The sequence below is a fragment of the Chiloscyllium plagiosum genome, unplaced genomic scaffold (genome assembly GCF_037043375.1).
Source record: "Chiloscyllium plagiosum isolate Xiang-an unplaced genomic scaffold, Cpla_swu_hap1 HiC_scaffold_24, whole genome shotgun sequence".
Classification (NCBI taxonomy): Eukaryota; Metazoa; Chordata; class Chondrichthyes; order Orectolobiformes; family Hemiscylliidae; genus Chiloscyllium; species Chiloscyllium plagiosum.
The window spans coordinates 46,022,386-46,037,082 of record NW_028270162.1 but is presented as its reverse complement, the minus strand read 5'-3'; the positions used below and the strand labels follow the sequence as shown (position 1 = coordinate 46,037,082).

The following is a 14,697-nucleotide window of genomic DNA, read 5'->3' as shown; positions in this document are numbered from 1 at the left end:
TTCTTCTGCTCCTGGGATGCTGCCTGACCTGCTGCGCTTTTCCAGCAACATATTTTTCAGCTCTGGTCTCCAGCATCTGCAGTCCTCACTTTCTCCTTCAAGGTTAAACACCAAACATCAAGCACGGGCCACATTATTATTTAGTGCCTCCTCCACTGGATTCATTCATCCCTCCACAGAGCCATCACACATCAGGATCTACTCTTTTACATTTCAGATGAAAACTTATTTTAATAGTTACTATTTCACATAGGCTGAAATCATGGAACAAGGCCACATTCCCAGATTTTCTATCCCCATTCATCCGAACAAGACTATTAAGCTGAATCAAGAAAGTGAGAGGTGTATCAACACTTGATATCACAGAAGCATTTCACTTACGGCAAGATCAAGGCACTGTCATAAATCTGAAGTCAATGTGTACTGGTGAAACTACCCATTGGTGCTCCACAGACTGTGGTTGTGATTTAGTTGTGATTGATGGAGACCACCCATCTCATTCCCAGAATTTTGCATCAAGGTGTTCCTTAGTGTAATGCCTTAGGCCCAACTATCTTCTGCTGCTTCAATAATGACCTTCCATCCATTACAACATCAAAAGTGGGGATGTTGCTGACAATTGCAGTTTTCAGCTCCAGTTACTTCTCCTCAGGTAAAGATGCAGTCCTTGCCAACATACAGCAAGACTTAAACAACATTCAGCCTTGTGTTTATAACTGAATACTGCCATTCTGCACGCAATCGCTGTTTCTTAAAAAGGCTGTTACCTCCCCCAACACAACATCCCAAACCAACACTTCACACATATTGGCATGGTCACTGTTGAATTCTCCCACCAGCAATTTCTTGGGAAGAGCTTGAAATGAGCAGAATCACTATTAATCAGAAAATTTAACTGTATCTGTCACAGAAATATAGCATCTACAAGGGCTAGTCAGATGTTTGATATTTTTGACAGCTAACTCATCTTCTGCTTCCCAACCCTTTCCACTATCATCAGTGCATCAATCAGAAATGTGATGATATACTGCTCACTTGCCTGGCTGAGTCCAGCTCGATGAAACTCAATAAGCTCAAAATCTTCAAGGAAAAAGCAGCCAGTTTGAATGGCACCCATCTACTGGTTTAAACATTTAGTTCCACTATGATCAGCACACATGGCCACAACGTGCAATGTCTACAAGTTGAACTTATTAAGTTGTCATTAACAGCATCTACTGAAACCATGATATCCATAACCCACACATGTGGCAGTTCATGGGAATACCATCATTTTCAAGTCATACACCATCCTGAACTAGATCGCTGTTCTTTGTAATTGATAATGCAGATTCCTTGGGTTCTCTTTTTAACAGTCCTTTGATACTACTTTCACTGTCTAACTAAAATTATACAGTACAGAAGAGGCCCTACAGCACATTCACATGCACCAACAAAATAAAATTCTAAAGCTAAAGTAGCCTTACTTTCCAGCAGTGGTCCATGACATTTCAAGTGCTCATCGAAGTAATTTTTAAAGGTTGGGAGATTTCCTGCTCCAACTACCCTGTAGGTAGTGCATTTCTGGATCTCTGTCACACTCTGGGTGAAAAAAAACTTTCCTCAAATTCTCTCTAAACCTCTTGCCTTTCACCTTAAAATGAAGCCCCCTTGTTATTCAAATAAGGGGAACAGCTGTTTTCGATTCATCCTGAGCATGCACCTCATAATCTTATACATGTTAATCAACCAAAGCCTTCTCTGAGCAATCTAAGTTTTTATCCAGCCTCTCTCGATAGCTAACGTGCTGCAGCCTAGACTATATCAGCTGCACTGCCCTTGACACAACTGGTCACCTCCTTGAAATGTTCAATCAAATTTTGTTAGGCATGAACAACTTCTGACAAAGCCACGCTGACTGACCCTGATCAAACTTTACCTCTCCAAGTGAAGATTAATTCTTTCCTTCAGAATTTTGTCCAACAGTTTCCCTACTACTGATGTGAGACTCACTGGTCTTTAATTCCCTGATTCATCGTAACCATCCTTCTTGAAAGGTGGAATCACATTACATGTTGAGAGTGTGGTGCTGGAAATCTCCTGCTCCTCGGATGCTGCCTGACCTGCAGTACTTTTCCAGCACCAAACTCTCAACTCTAATCTCCACCATCTGCAGTCCTCACTGTCACATTAAATGTTCACCAATCCTCTGGCACCTCCACTGTGACCAGAGAGAATTTTTAAAATTGGGTAAGCGCACTTGAAATTTCAACCCCCGTTTCCCACAGCAGCCTGGGAAGCCAATCATTTGTATTTGTTCATTTTTGTTCATTTTTAGGTCTGCCGAAACCTCCACACACCCTATGTTAAACTGCTCAAGAACCTCACAGTCCCTCCTGCAGAATTCCATACCTAAATCCTCCTCCTCCAAGATGATGTGAAATACTCATTTTATGCACAAAACATAGAAAGCTAGCACATAGGTGCAGCCAGTAATCAGGAAGTCTAATGGAATGTTGGCCCTATTTCAAGGGGTTTTGAATATGATTAGGGAAGTCTTACAACAAATGTACGCGGTGTTGGTAAGACATCTGGAGTATTGTGAGCAATTTGGATCCCCTTATTTGCAAAATGATATTATTTTATTGGAGAAAGTTCTGAGAAGGCTCACTAGGATGATCCCCATTATGAAGGAATTGTATTATGAGCAAAGATTAAACAGGTTGGGAATCTATCTATTGGAGATTAGAATGAACTCGCATGGAAACATTTAGGATTCTTAAGGGGCTCGACAGGATAAATGTTGAGACGTTTCCCCTCATTGGAATTACAATTAGAGGGCATAATTTCAGTGTTGAAGGGTAGCAATTTAAGGCAGGGATGAGGAGTAATTTTTTCTCCCAGAGGGTCGTGACTCTTTGGAACCCTTTGCCAAGAGAGCTATGGGGGCAGGGTCATTCTGTATATTTAAGGCTGAGATAGATTCTTGATCAGTTGGGAATCAAGGGTTATGTGGAAAGGACAGGAAAGTGGACATGTGGAATATTGGTTAACCAATTATCCCACTGAATGGCAGGGCAGGCTAAAATGCCTTACTTATGTTCCTATTTCATATGGTCTTAACACCATACAAACGTCCTCCAGCTCCATGTACTGATTGCCCCTTTGGTTCCTAATCTTTGCCTGGCTTTCCTCTTCCCCTTGATATATTATTGAATATCTTGGTATTCTCCCTCATGTTACCTATCAGGGTTCTCCCATTCTCCCTCTTTGCTCACTCGATTCTTTCTTAAGTTCACCTTTGCATTTTTCAGACTCCATGAAGGCCACTTTTGATTTGCTATGTGACAATGCTGCTCCTTTAACAAGGTTATTCTGCCCTCGGTTTTTGTTTTGAGGGATCGTAATTGCAGAGGTTCCGATATGTCTGGAAATATTTACTTGAGAATGATTTTAAGTCTTTCTTTTAAAACACTTGGACAATGAAAGGGGAGTGGCCAGTTCTCCCAGTTCAGGGTTTGGTTTGGTTTGGTTTGAGCAAGCAGTCAAGGAAACAACTCCATGTTCATCCCCTCCCTCTCTGATATCGCTACTGTAAGAACCTGTATTTGATTTTACCTTTTTTTTTGCCAAGGGAGTGTTTATGGGAATGTTGCAACTACTTGGAACAGCATTATTAAGTTGCGGTAGATAGATTGGGTTTTCGAATAGTTGTGTTATTCTAAATTCAGTTCCTTTTGTTCATGTATAAACAAATTCTGCTTTGTTTACAACTGAGTGGTTGGACCAGCTGCATCACTCCTGGAATATCCACTTTACATCTGCTTAAATCAACATGAAAAGTTGGTCTGAGCTACCTTCTTGAAATGTTTTGAGTGGGTCTGGCCTGGTCCATTACAGCTTACCTTTGTTCCTGCTAAAAGGCTCTCTTTTCCTTGTCTCATCCTGAATATTCCTAGACATCCAGGATCATCTTTGCTCCAACATTTCACCCTTAGGCAAATATGTTGGGTCTGTACTCTTGCCAGTTCTATGTTATACAGCCACCCACCCCATCACTGTTTTGCTGTAGATTTACCTAAAATAGCTGTACCCAGTTTACCTTGGACAGATCCTGCCTTATTTTAATAAAAACTGCCTTGCCCCAATCCAAACCCCTTTTCGCAGACCATTGTTTTCCTTTTGCAAATCAAACTTAAAATGTACAGTTTCTTTCGTTGCTACCACTGTTGTAGTTTAAAAAAACAGCTCATGACAATCTTCCTCAAGACAATTCAGGATGGGTTATAAATTCTGGCCTTACCTGTGATGTCCACATCCTATAAATAAAACATTAAGATCATAGCTTTTCTCATCTTCAAAACCCAAAAGTGCTTTTTAGATACAAAGAGTTGTACAGTCCAGTTTTTCCTGTTTGTTCTGACAAAAATAATCTTACTTTGATTTTATTATTTCATTGCAGGTTATTACTCTATCACCAAAATTTACAGTTACTAACTACAGTACAAAAAAGGGTAGCAACATCTTAAATGTTATATTTGTACTGCTTATAAACAGTTCTAATTTCATCACTTTGGTTAAGTATAATGCTAAGCTCTGTTGCAAGTTATTAAGGCTAGCCATGTAAAATTACTACTTCTTTAGAATTGAATGCAATGTTGAAACAACCAATTAGTTGCTCCAATATATACTCTCATGAATGTCTACAATTTTATTTCATAGTTAGAACACAAGTGATGTTCAAGAAAGTTCATCTTACACACGGATTCCATTCTCTCAAAATAACAAACTCTTCAAAATCAGTGTGTGCAACCAAAGCACAAATACATTATGATGGCTGCTTTTCTTCACGGACCTTAGGGTTGTTACAAAGTCTTACTGTAGAATTTGAATAACTGACCAGGAGCAAAGCTAGAGGAAAATAATAGCAGCCTAGGACTGACTGCAGACAGAAGACTATCGACATCAATATCATGGCAAGAACAAAAATATACGAGAATATGAAGACTGAAATGAGGTTTTTTTTTTCTGAAGTTGACCGTGATCTTGTGAGGGCCACATTCCTGATGAAGGGCTTATGTCCAAAGCATCAATTCTCCTGTTCCTCGGATGCTACCTGACCTGCTGTGCTTTATCAACACCATACATTGTGATTGTTATCTTGTGAGGGCCATGGAATGCGTGAGATGATGTTTGTGAGGTATTAATTGTTAGCCATGGATGTCTTTAAAAGCAAATGTATACAATAGCAACTCATAGCACAAACATATCACCATTCAATAGACTTTATGCACTTGATATACAGTATCAAAAAGGAATTATTCCTCTTGTTTCTTTTTCATATATATCTGGTATGATTCCTAGTGGCGACATCACCATTTTGATGCTAGTTTTTCCAAAGAGTTTGTCTTCATACTCTATCAGCTGCTTCCAGAATCCACTATTTGGCCTAATTATAGGCCTGCATGCTTTCAACCAGGTATGAGCATCGAGCAGAGATATGTGATGGTATTTCATGAGATAAGCAAGGCACAAAGTGGCGGATCTACTGATTCCTGCAACACAATGCAGCAATGTTCGTCCATGTGATTTTTCAACAAGCTGGATTTTGTCTGCCACCATGTCAAAATACACACTTAGCTGTGAACATGGAGAATCTGCAACTGGAATGTTAATATACTCAGTACCTGGAAACTTAGAACCAATCACCTCTGAGGTCACACTAATTATACACGTCACTCCATTTGACTGCAAGAGGCTTTGATTGTTTGAAGCAACTGCATTGCTTAAATATAAACTGTGTGTTATCTGAGCCAAACCAGAGAGACTTGGTCTGGGTCGTCTGGAGTGAAGTGATGAAATGCTTTTTGCTGTCAACTGAAGATTCAAATCCATTATAAATATAACGTCGGATTTTCTTCAATGTTCAAGTTTCCTAAAAAGAAACAACAGTTAAAAGTACCAGTTGGAGAGAAAATATCAAGTTTCTGACCAGTGAGTATCATTAATCTAATTGTCCTGACAGGGTAGATAACAACCACTTGCATTGATCTAGTACCTTTAACACAGCAAGCAGCCCAAGATGCCCACAGGAATGTTATCAGACAACTTTTGACCTAAGAGATAATAATTGGGATATCAAAAACTTGGCAAGATATATGTCTTAAGGAGCATCTTAAGCAGTAGAGATGTTACAGCAATATACAACACTATCCAGATCACAGCTTGAGTACAGTGACCCGTTTTCCACATGATAGGAAAGATGTGATTGTTCAGAAGAGGATGCAGAGGTGATTAATGGGAATGTTGCCATGTCTGGAAAACTTTAGTTAAGACTGGCTAGGCTAAGGTTGTTTTACTTGGAATAGAGGCCAAGAAATGACTTAATTGAGGTACATAAAATGATGAGGGTCAAGATGAAGTGCATAGGGATGACACATATACCTTAGTGGAGGTTAGAAAAAAATGAGAAGCATAGATTTAAAGTAATTGCGGGAGGTGTGGAAATATTCTTTTTTAACTAGGTAGTGGTAGGGACCGAGAAGTCAATGCCTGAAAGGGTGGTAAAAGTAGAAATTCTCATCAGTAAATGTATTTGGATACCCACTTGGTATCCAAGGGGGCTCAGGCCTAGCACAGGAATGTTGAATTAGGCTGGTTTGCTTATTATTAGAGCTTAGAACATTATAGCGCAGAACAGGCCCTTTGGCCCTCGATGTTGCGCTGACCTGTGAACCAATCTGAAGCCCATCTAACCTATACTATTCCATTATCATCCATGTGTTGATCTGATGAATATTTAAAGGCTCTTAAAGTTTAGCAAGTCTTCTACTGTTGCAGGCAGGGCATGCCTGCCCTTACTACAGAGTAAAGAACCTACCTCTGACATCTGTCCTATGTCTATCACCCCTCAATTTAAAGCTACATTCCCTCATGCTAGCCATCACCATCTGAGGAAAAAAAGCTCACTCTGTCCACCCTATCTAATCCACTGATCATCTTGTATGTCTCTATGAAGTCACCTCTTAACCCTCTTATTTCTAACAAAAACAGCCTCGAGTCCCTCAGCCTTTCCTCATAAGACCTTCCCTCCATACCAGGCAACATCCCGGTAAATCTCCTCTGCACCCCTTCCAATGCTTCCATATCCTTCCTACAATGCGGCGACCAGGACTGTATGCAGTATTCCAAGTGCGGCCGCACCAGAGTTTTGTACAGCTGCAACATGACCTCATGGCTCTGAAACTCAATCTCTCTACCAATAAAAGCTAACACATTGTATGCCTTCTTAGCAACCCTATCGACCTGGGTGGCAGCTTTCAGGAATCTATGCACATGGACACAGAGATCTCTCTGCTCATCCACACTATCAAGAATCTTACCATTAACCCAGTACTTTGTATTCCTGTTACTCCTTCCAAAGTGAATCACTTCAGACTTTTCCGCATTAAACTCCATTTGCCATCTCTTAGCCCAGCTCTGCAGCTTAAATCTACTAATCCAACCCTCTACATCCTCATTGAGGTAATTTATAAAAATGACAAACAACAGTGGCCCAAAACAGATCCTTGCCGTACCCCACTAGTAACTGAACATCAGAATGAATATTTCCCATCAACCACCACCTTCTATCTTCTCTCAGCTAGCCAATATCTGATCCAAACCACTAAATCACCCTCAATCTCATGCCTCTGTATTTTCTGCAATAGCCTACTGTGGGGAATCTTGTGAAATGCTTTACTGAAATCCATATTCACCACATCAACCGCTTACCCTCATTTACCTGTTGGTCACTGTCTCAAAGAACTCAATAAGGTTGTGAGGCTTGATCTACCCGTCACAAAACTGTGTTGACTATCCCTAGTCAAATTATTCCTTTCTAGATAATTATAAATCCTAACTCTTATAATACTTTACCCCCAACTGAAATAAGGCTCACTGGTCTTTAATTACCAGGGTTGTGTCTACTCCCCTTCTTAAACAAGGGGACAATATTTGCTCTCCTCCAGTCTGCTGGCACTATTCCTGTAGACAATGACGACATAAAGATCAAAGATAAAGGCTCTGCAATCTCTTCCCTAGTTTCCCAAAGAATCCTAGGATAAATCCCATCCGGCCCAGGGGACATATTTATTTTCACACTTTCCAGAATTGCTAACATGTCCTCCTTATGAACCTCAATCCCGTCTAATGTAATATTCTGTATCTCAGTATTCTCCTTGACAACATTGCCTTTTTCCTGTGTCTATACTGTCGAAAAATATTCATTTAGCGCCTCTTCTATCTCTTCGGACTCCACGCTCAACTTCCTACGACTGTCCTTGTCTGGCTCTAATCTTACTTGAGTCATTATTTTATTCCTGACATACCTATAAAAAGATTTAGGGTTTTCCTTGATCCGACCTGCCAAAAACTTCTCATGTCCCCTCCTGACTCTTCTTAGCTCTTTCTTTAGGTCCCTCCTGGCTAAGGACACACAGTAGCTGTTCCCTGAACAAGCTTCACATTTCAGTTGTGCCCATCCCCTGCAGTTTCCTTCTCCATCCTATGCATCCTAAATCTTGCTTAATTGCCATTTGGATACAGAACTGGCTCAAAGGTAGAAGACAGAGGGTGATGGTGGAGGGTTGTTTCTCAGACTGGAGGCCTGTGACCAGTGGAGTGCCACAAGGATCGGTGCTGAACCCTCTGCTTTTTGTCATTTACATAAATGATTTGGATGCGAGCATAAGAGGTACAGTTAGTAAGTTTGCAGATGACACCAAAATTGGAGGTGTAGTGGGCAGCGAAGAGGGTTATCTCAGATTACAACAGGATCTTGACCAGATGGGTCAATGGGCTGAGGAATGGCAGATGGAGTTTAATTCAGATAAATGCCGAGGTGCTGCATTTTGGGAAAGCAAATCTTAGCAGGATTTATACACTTAATGGTAAGGTCCTAGGGAGTGTGGCTGAACAAAGAGACCTTGGAGTGCAGGTTCATAGCTCCTTGAAAGTGGAGTCACAGATAGATAGGATAGTGAAGAAGGCATTTGGTATGCTTTCCTTTATTGGTCAGAGTATTGAGTACAGGAGTTGGGAGGTCATGTTGCGGCTGTACAGGACATTGGTTAGGCCACTGTTGGAATATTGCATGCAATCCTGGTCTCCTTCCTATCATAAAGATGTTGTGAAACTTGAAAGGGTTCAGAAAAGATTTAAAAGAATGTTGCCAGGGTTGGAGGATCTGAGCTCCAGGGAGAGGCTGAACAGGCTGGGGCTGTTTACCCTGGAGCATTGGAGGCTGAGGGGTGACCTTATAGAGGTTTACAAAATTATGAGGGGCATGGATAGGATAAATAGACAAAGTCTTTTCCCTGGGGTCGGGAGTTCAGAACTAGAGGGCATAGATTTAGGGTGAGAGGGGAAACAGAAAAAAGAGACCTAAGGGGCAACGTTTTCACACAGAGGGTGGTATGTGTATGGAATGAGCTGCCAGAGGAAGTGGTGGAGGCTGGTACAATTGCAACATTTAAGAGGCATTTGGATGGGTATATGAATAGGAAGGGTTTGGAGGGGTATGGGCCGAGCGCTGGCAGGTGGGACTAGATTGGGTTGGGATATCTGGTCTGCATGGATGGGTTGGACCGAAGGGTCTATTTCCATGCTGTACACGTCTATGACTCTATAACTGCCTTTCCCCCAGCTATAACTCTTACCCTGTGGTATATACCTATCCTTTTCAATCACTAAAGTAAACATAACCGAATTGTGGTCACTATCACCAAAGTGCTCACTTACCTCTAAATCTAACACCTGGCCCGGTTCATTAGCCAATACCAAATCCAATGCGGCTTCGCCTCTTGTTGGCCTATCTACATACTGTGTACGGAAACCCTTCTGCACATATTGGACAAAAACTGACCCATCTAAAGTCCTCGAACTATAGTGTTTCCAGTCAATATTCGGAAAGTTGAAGTCCCTCATAACAACTACCATGTTTCTTTCACTCCTATCCAGAATCATCTTTGCAATCCTTTCCTCTACATATGTAGAACTTTTCGGAGGCTGACAAAAACTCCCAACAGGGTGACCACTCCTTTCCTGTTTCTAACCCCAACCCATACTACCTCAGTAAATGAGTCCTCATCAAACGTCCTTTCTGCAACCGTAATACTGTCCTTGACTAACAACGTCACACCTCCCCATCTTTTACCACCTTCCCTGATCTTACTGAAACATCTAAACTCCACAAATAGCCACAACATCGACAGCACCAACCCATGCCACAAGTTCACCTACCTTATTCTGGATGATCCTGGTGTTGAAATAGACTCACTTCAAACCACCTTCCTGTCTGCCAGTGCTAACATGGACAACTACAACATTGGCATCGACCCAGGTATATGGAAATTTGCCCATGTCTGTCCTGTTCACAAAACGAAAGACCAATCCACTCTCGCTAATTACTGATCCATCATCTTGGTGCTAAGTGAATGATGGAAGGTGTCATCAATAAGTGCTATGAAGCAGCACTGGCTTGGAAATAACCTCATTGATGCTGTGTTTGGTTCTGCCAGAGTCACTTAGTTGCTAACCTCATCGTAGCCTTTGTTGAAATATGAACAAAGGGCTGAACTCCATAAGTTAGGTGACAGATAATGACCCTTACATCAAGGCCATATTTGGCCAAATGTGACATCTAGATAAACTACGGTCAATAGGAATTGGGGAGAAACTGTTCACTGGTTAGAGTTATACTTCATATAAAAAAAGATGGTTGTAGTTGTTGGACATCAGTGATCTCAGCTCTAGGATATCACTGCAATAATCCCCCAGGATAGTGTTTTTGGCCGAATCAACTTCAGCTGCTTCATCAATTACCTTCCTCCACTTAAAGTTAGAAGTGGGGATGTTTGCTAATAATTGCACACCTTCAGTCCTGGATATCTGCTCAAGAAATGAAGTGGATTCAGAAAAGATTTACAAGAATGTTGCCAGGGTTGGTGGATTTGAGCTATTGGCAGAGGCTGAATAGGCTGGAGGCTGAGGGGTGACCTTATCGAGGTTTATAAAATCATGAGGTGTATGGACAGGGTAAAAAGACAAGGTCTTTTCCCTGGGGTGAGGCAGTCCATAAGTAGAGGGCATAGGTTTAGAGTGAGAGGGGTAAAATTTAAAAGGGACCTAACAGGCAACATTTTCACGCAGCAGGTGGAATGTGTTTGGAATGAGCTGCCAGAGGAAGCTGGTATAATTACAACATTTAAAAGGCATTTGGATAGGTATATGAATAGGAAGGGCTTGGGATTTGGTGAAAATGAAACCAGATTAGGTTAGGATACCAGGTCGGACTGGATGGGTTGGACCGAAGAGTCTGATTCTGTGCTGTACATCTCTATGACTATGACTCTATGGTCAAAAGTCCAAACGCAGCAAGTTGTATGTCCAACGTGACATGTGGCAAGTAATTTTTGCACCATTCAGGCCAATGACCATCTCCAAAAATGAGAATCAAACTATTATCTCTTGATATTCATAGCCTTTTTGAACTCTAGTCCCTCTACTATCAGTATCCTCCAAGTGACCAGTGATTATAAATTGAACTGAACGAGCCAGATAAATTTTGTTGCGACAAGAGTATGACAGGGGCTAAGATTCCTGCAGCGAGAAATTCACTCCCTGACTGTTGAAAATGTGTCCACCATCTACAAGGCACAAATGAGGAGTGTGATGGGATATTCCTCACTTGCCTGGATGAATTCAGTTCCATCAACACTGAAGTAGCTTGAACCTATCCAGCCCACTTAACTGCACCTCATAAACATACATCAATTTCCTCCACCATTAATGGTCAGAGGCAGCAGTGTTAGACTCCAAAAACTTCACCAAGGATTTTTGCAGTGCAACATCTAAACACACAATCATTACAATATAGGAGGACAAGGGCAGCAATTATATGGGAACATCACCAGCTGTAAGTTCCCCTCTAAGCTACATTGCTGTTCCTTTGGTGTTGCTGTGTCCAAAACTTAATATTCATTCTCTTAACAGTGTGTACATCTACACCAAATGGACTGCAGCGAATCCAGGAGGTTCACCACAGTCTTCTCAAGGCAGATTAAGCATTGCTTATAAGTAAGGACCTGCTGAGCTTTTCCAGCAATTTCTGTTTTTGTTTATAAATACTGGCCTGTAATGTCTAAATGAACAAAAGGCAAAATCATCTCCCAAAAAGTTGTAAATTTCTGAGTGTACATCCCATACTAAGTAATGCACTTGATGTATTAACTACAATATAAATGGCCCCGACCAAGATAAAATATTACATCTAATAAATTATACCTGACAACTTCATCGAGACTTTCAAAGATGACCATTTCCAGGGAAGGAGCAATTTGCATTTATGTGATGGTCAAAATTTGAAATAAACATCCAAAGGTGTTTTACTGATTAAAAACAAAATCAGGTTAAAAAACAACATAAAGAGTTTTGTTGACGGTAAATGGGAAGGAGTGAAGTACAAATAGAGATGGCTGTTTGGGCCTGACACTGAGCTTGTCAACAGGAACTGGCCTGGGTCTGCTCCTTCCACAGCCCGAGCCAGAGGCCCACCCGAGCAACAGGCCTCGCCCACCCTAGCGACAGGCCCCGCCCACTGCGCCGCCCCAATCAAAAGAGTGCTTCATTTACATCCAAGCGCAACATTCTATTTCTATGTTCCTGTTTAATTGAAGAAACTCTGAAAAATAAAAGTGGAGGTTCATAATACCCAATTGACATGGAGTATGTGAAATGTATTGCATGACTAATCCTATTTAAAACCAACTATCACCTATACATAAAGATGGTTGGAATTCAAAGCTTTATAAAGCACTGAATACCACGTTTAGGTTGTGCTCGCTTCGGCAGCACATATACTAAAATTGGAACGATACAGAGAAGATTAGCATGGCCCCTGCGCAAGGATGACACGCAAATTCGTGAAGCGTTCCATATTTTGCACAATAGGTGCAGGAGTAGGCCATTCTGCCCTTCGAGCCTGCACCACCATTCAATATAATCATGGCTGATCATCCTTAAATTGTATCCTGTTCCTGCCTTATCTCCATAACCCTTGATTCCACTATCTTTGAGAGCTCTGTCCAACTCTTTCTTAAATGAATCCAGAGACTGGGCCTCCACTGCCCTCTGGGGCAGAGCATTCCACATAGCCACCACTCTCTGGGTGAAGAAGTTTCTCCTCATCTCTGTCCTAAATGGTCTACCGCGTATTTTTAAGTTGTGTCCTCTGGTTCGGCACTCATCCATCAGCGGAAACATGTTTCCTGCCTCCAGAGTGTCCAATCCTTTCATAATCTTATATGTCTCAATCAGATCCCCTCTCAGTCTTCTAAACTCAAGGGTATACAAGCCCAGTCGCTCCAGTCTTTCAGTGTAAGGTAATCCCGCCATTCCAGGAATTGACCTCGTGAACCTACGCTGCACTCCCTCAATAGCCAGAATGTCTTTCCTCAAATTTGGAGCCAGAACTGCACACAGTACTCAGGTGTAGTCTCACCAGGGCCCTGTACAGCTGCAGAAGAACCTCTTTGCTTCTGTACTCAATCCCTTTTGTTATGAAGGCCAGCATGCTATTAGCCTTCTTCACTACCTGCTGTACCTTCATTGACTGGTGTACAAGAACACCCAGATATCTTTGTACTGCCCCTTTACCTAAATTGATTCCATTTAGGTAGTAATCTGCCTTCCTGTTCTTGCCACCAAAGTGGATAACATCTGCCATGCATCTGACCACTCATCTAACCTGTCCAGGTCACCCTGTAATCTCCTAACATCCTCCTCACATTTCACCCTGCCACCCAGCTTAGTATCATCAGCAAATTTGCTAATGTTATTACTAATACCATCTTCTTTATCATTAATATATATATTATAAAAAGCTGTGGACCCAGCACTGATCCCTGCGGTACCCCACTGATCACTGCCTGCAATTCCGAAATGGAGCCGTTTATCACTACTCTTTGTTTCCTGTCAGCCAACCAACTTTCAATCCAAGTTAGTACTTTGCCCCCAATACCATGCGCCCTAATTTTGCTCACTAACCTCCTATGTGGGACTTTATCAAAAGCTTTCTGAAAGTCCAGGTACACTACATCTACTGGATCTCCCTCGTCCATCTTCAGAGTTACATCCTCAAGAAATTCCAGAAGATTAATCAAGCATGATTTCCCCTTCATAAATTCATGCTGACTCTGACCTATCCTGTTACTACTATCCAGATGTGTCGTAATTTCATCCTTTATAATAGACTCCAGCATCTTTCCCACCACTGAGGTCAGACTAACTGGTCTATAATTTCCTGCTTTCTCTCTCCCACCTTTCTTAAAAAGTGGTACAACATTAGTCACCCTCCAATCCACAGGAACTGATCCCGAATCTATCGAACTCTGGATAATAATCACCAACGCATCCATGATTTCTCGAGCCACCTCCTTCAGTACCCTGGGATGTAGACCATCGGGCCCCGGGGACTTATCAACCTTCAGGCCTAACAGTCTCTCCAACACCAATTCCTGGCAAATATAAATTCCCTTAAGTTCAGGCCTTTCACATACCTAAAAAAGCTTTTACTATCCTCCTTTATATTTTTGCCAGTTTACCTTAGTACCTCATTTTTTCTCTGTGTATTTCCTTCTTAGTAATCCTCTATTGTTCTTTAAAAGCTTCCCAGTCCTC

General features: G+C 41.6%; 1 protein-coding gene and 1 non-coding gene across 2 annotated transcripts; one reads left to right on the top strand and one right to left on the bottom strand.

Moving 5' to 3' along the window:
* Positions 1–4,677: 4,677 nt before the first annotated feature.
* Positions 4,678–12,560, bottom strand: LOC122562762 (dual specificity protein phosphatase 18-like). The gene is made up of 2 exons (XM_043715918.2): positions 12,304–12,560; positions 4,678–5,914 (listed from the first exon to the last, which is right to left on the bottom strand). Exon 2 carries the CDS (start codon positions 5,872–5,874, stop codon positions 5,287–5,289), a length of 588 nt encoding a protein of 195 aa, XP_043571853.2. The 5' UTR covers positions 5,875–5,914; positions 12,304–12,560; the 3' UTR covers positions 4,678–5,286.
* Positions 12,561–12,854: 294 nt separating this feature from the next.
* On the top strand, positions 12,855–12,961 carry LOC122562898 (U6 spliceosomal RNA). The gene has a single exon (XR_006315439.1). It is a non-coding gene; the product is annotated as a U6 spliceosomal RNA (small nuclear RNA).
* Positions 12,962–14,697: the final 1,736 nt, after the last annotated feature.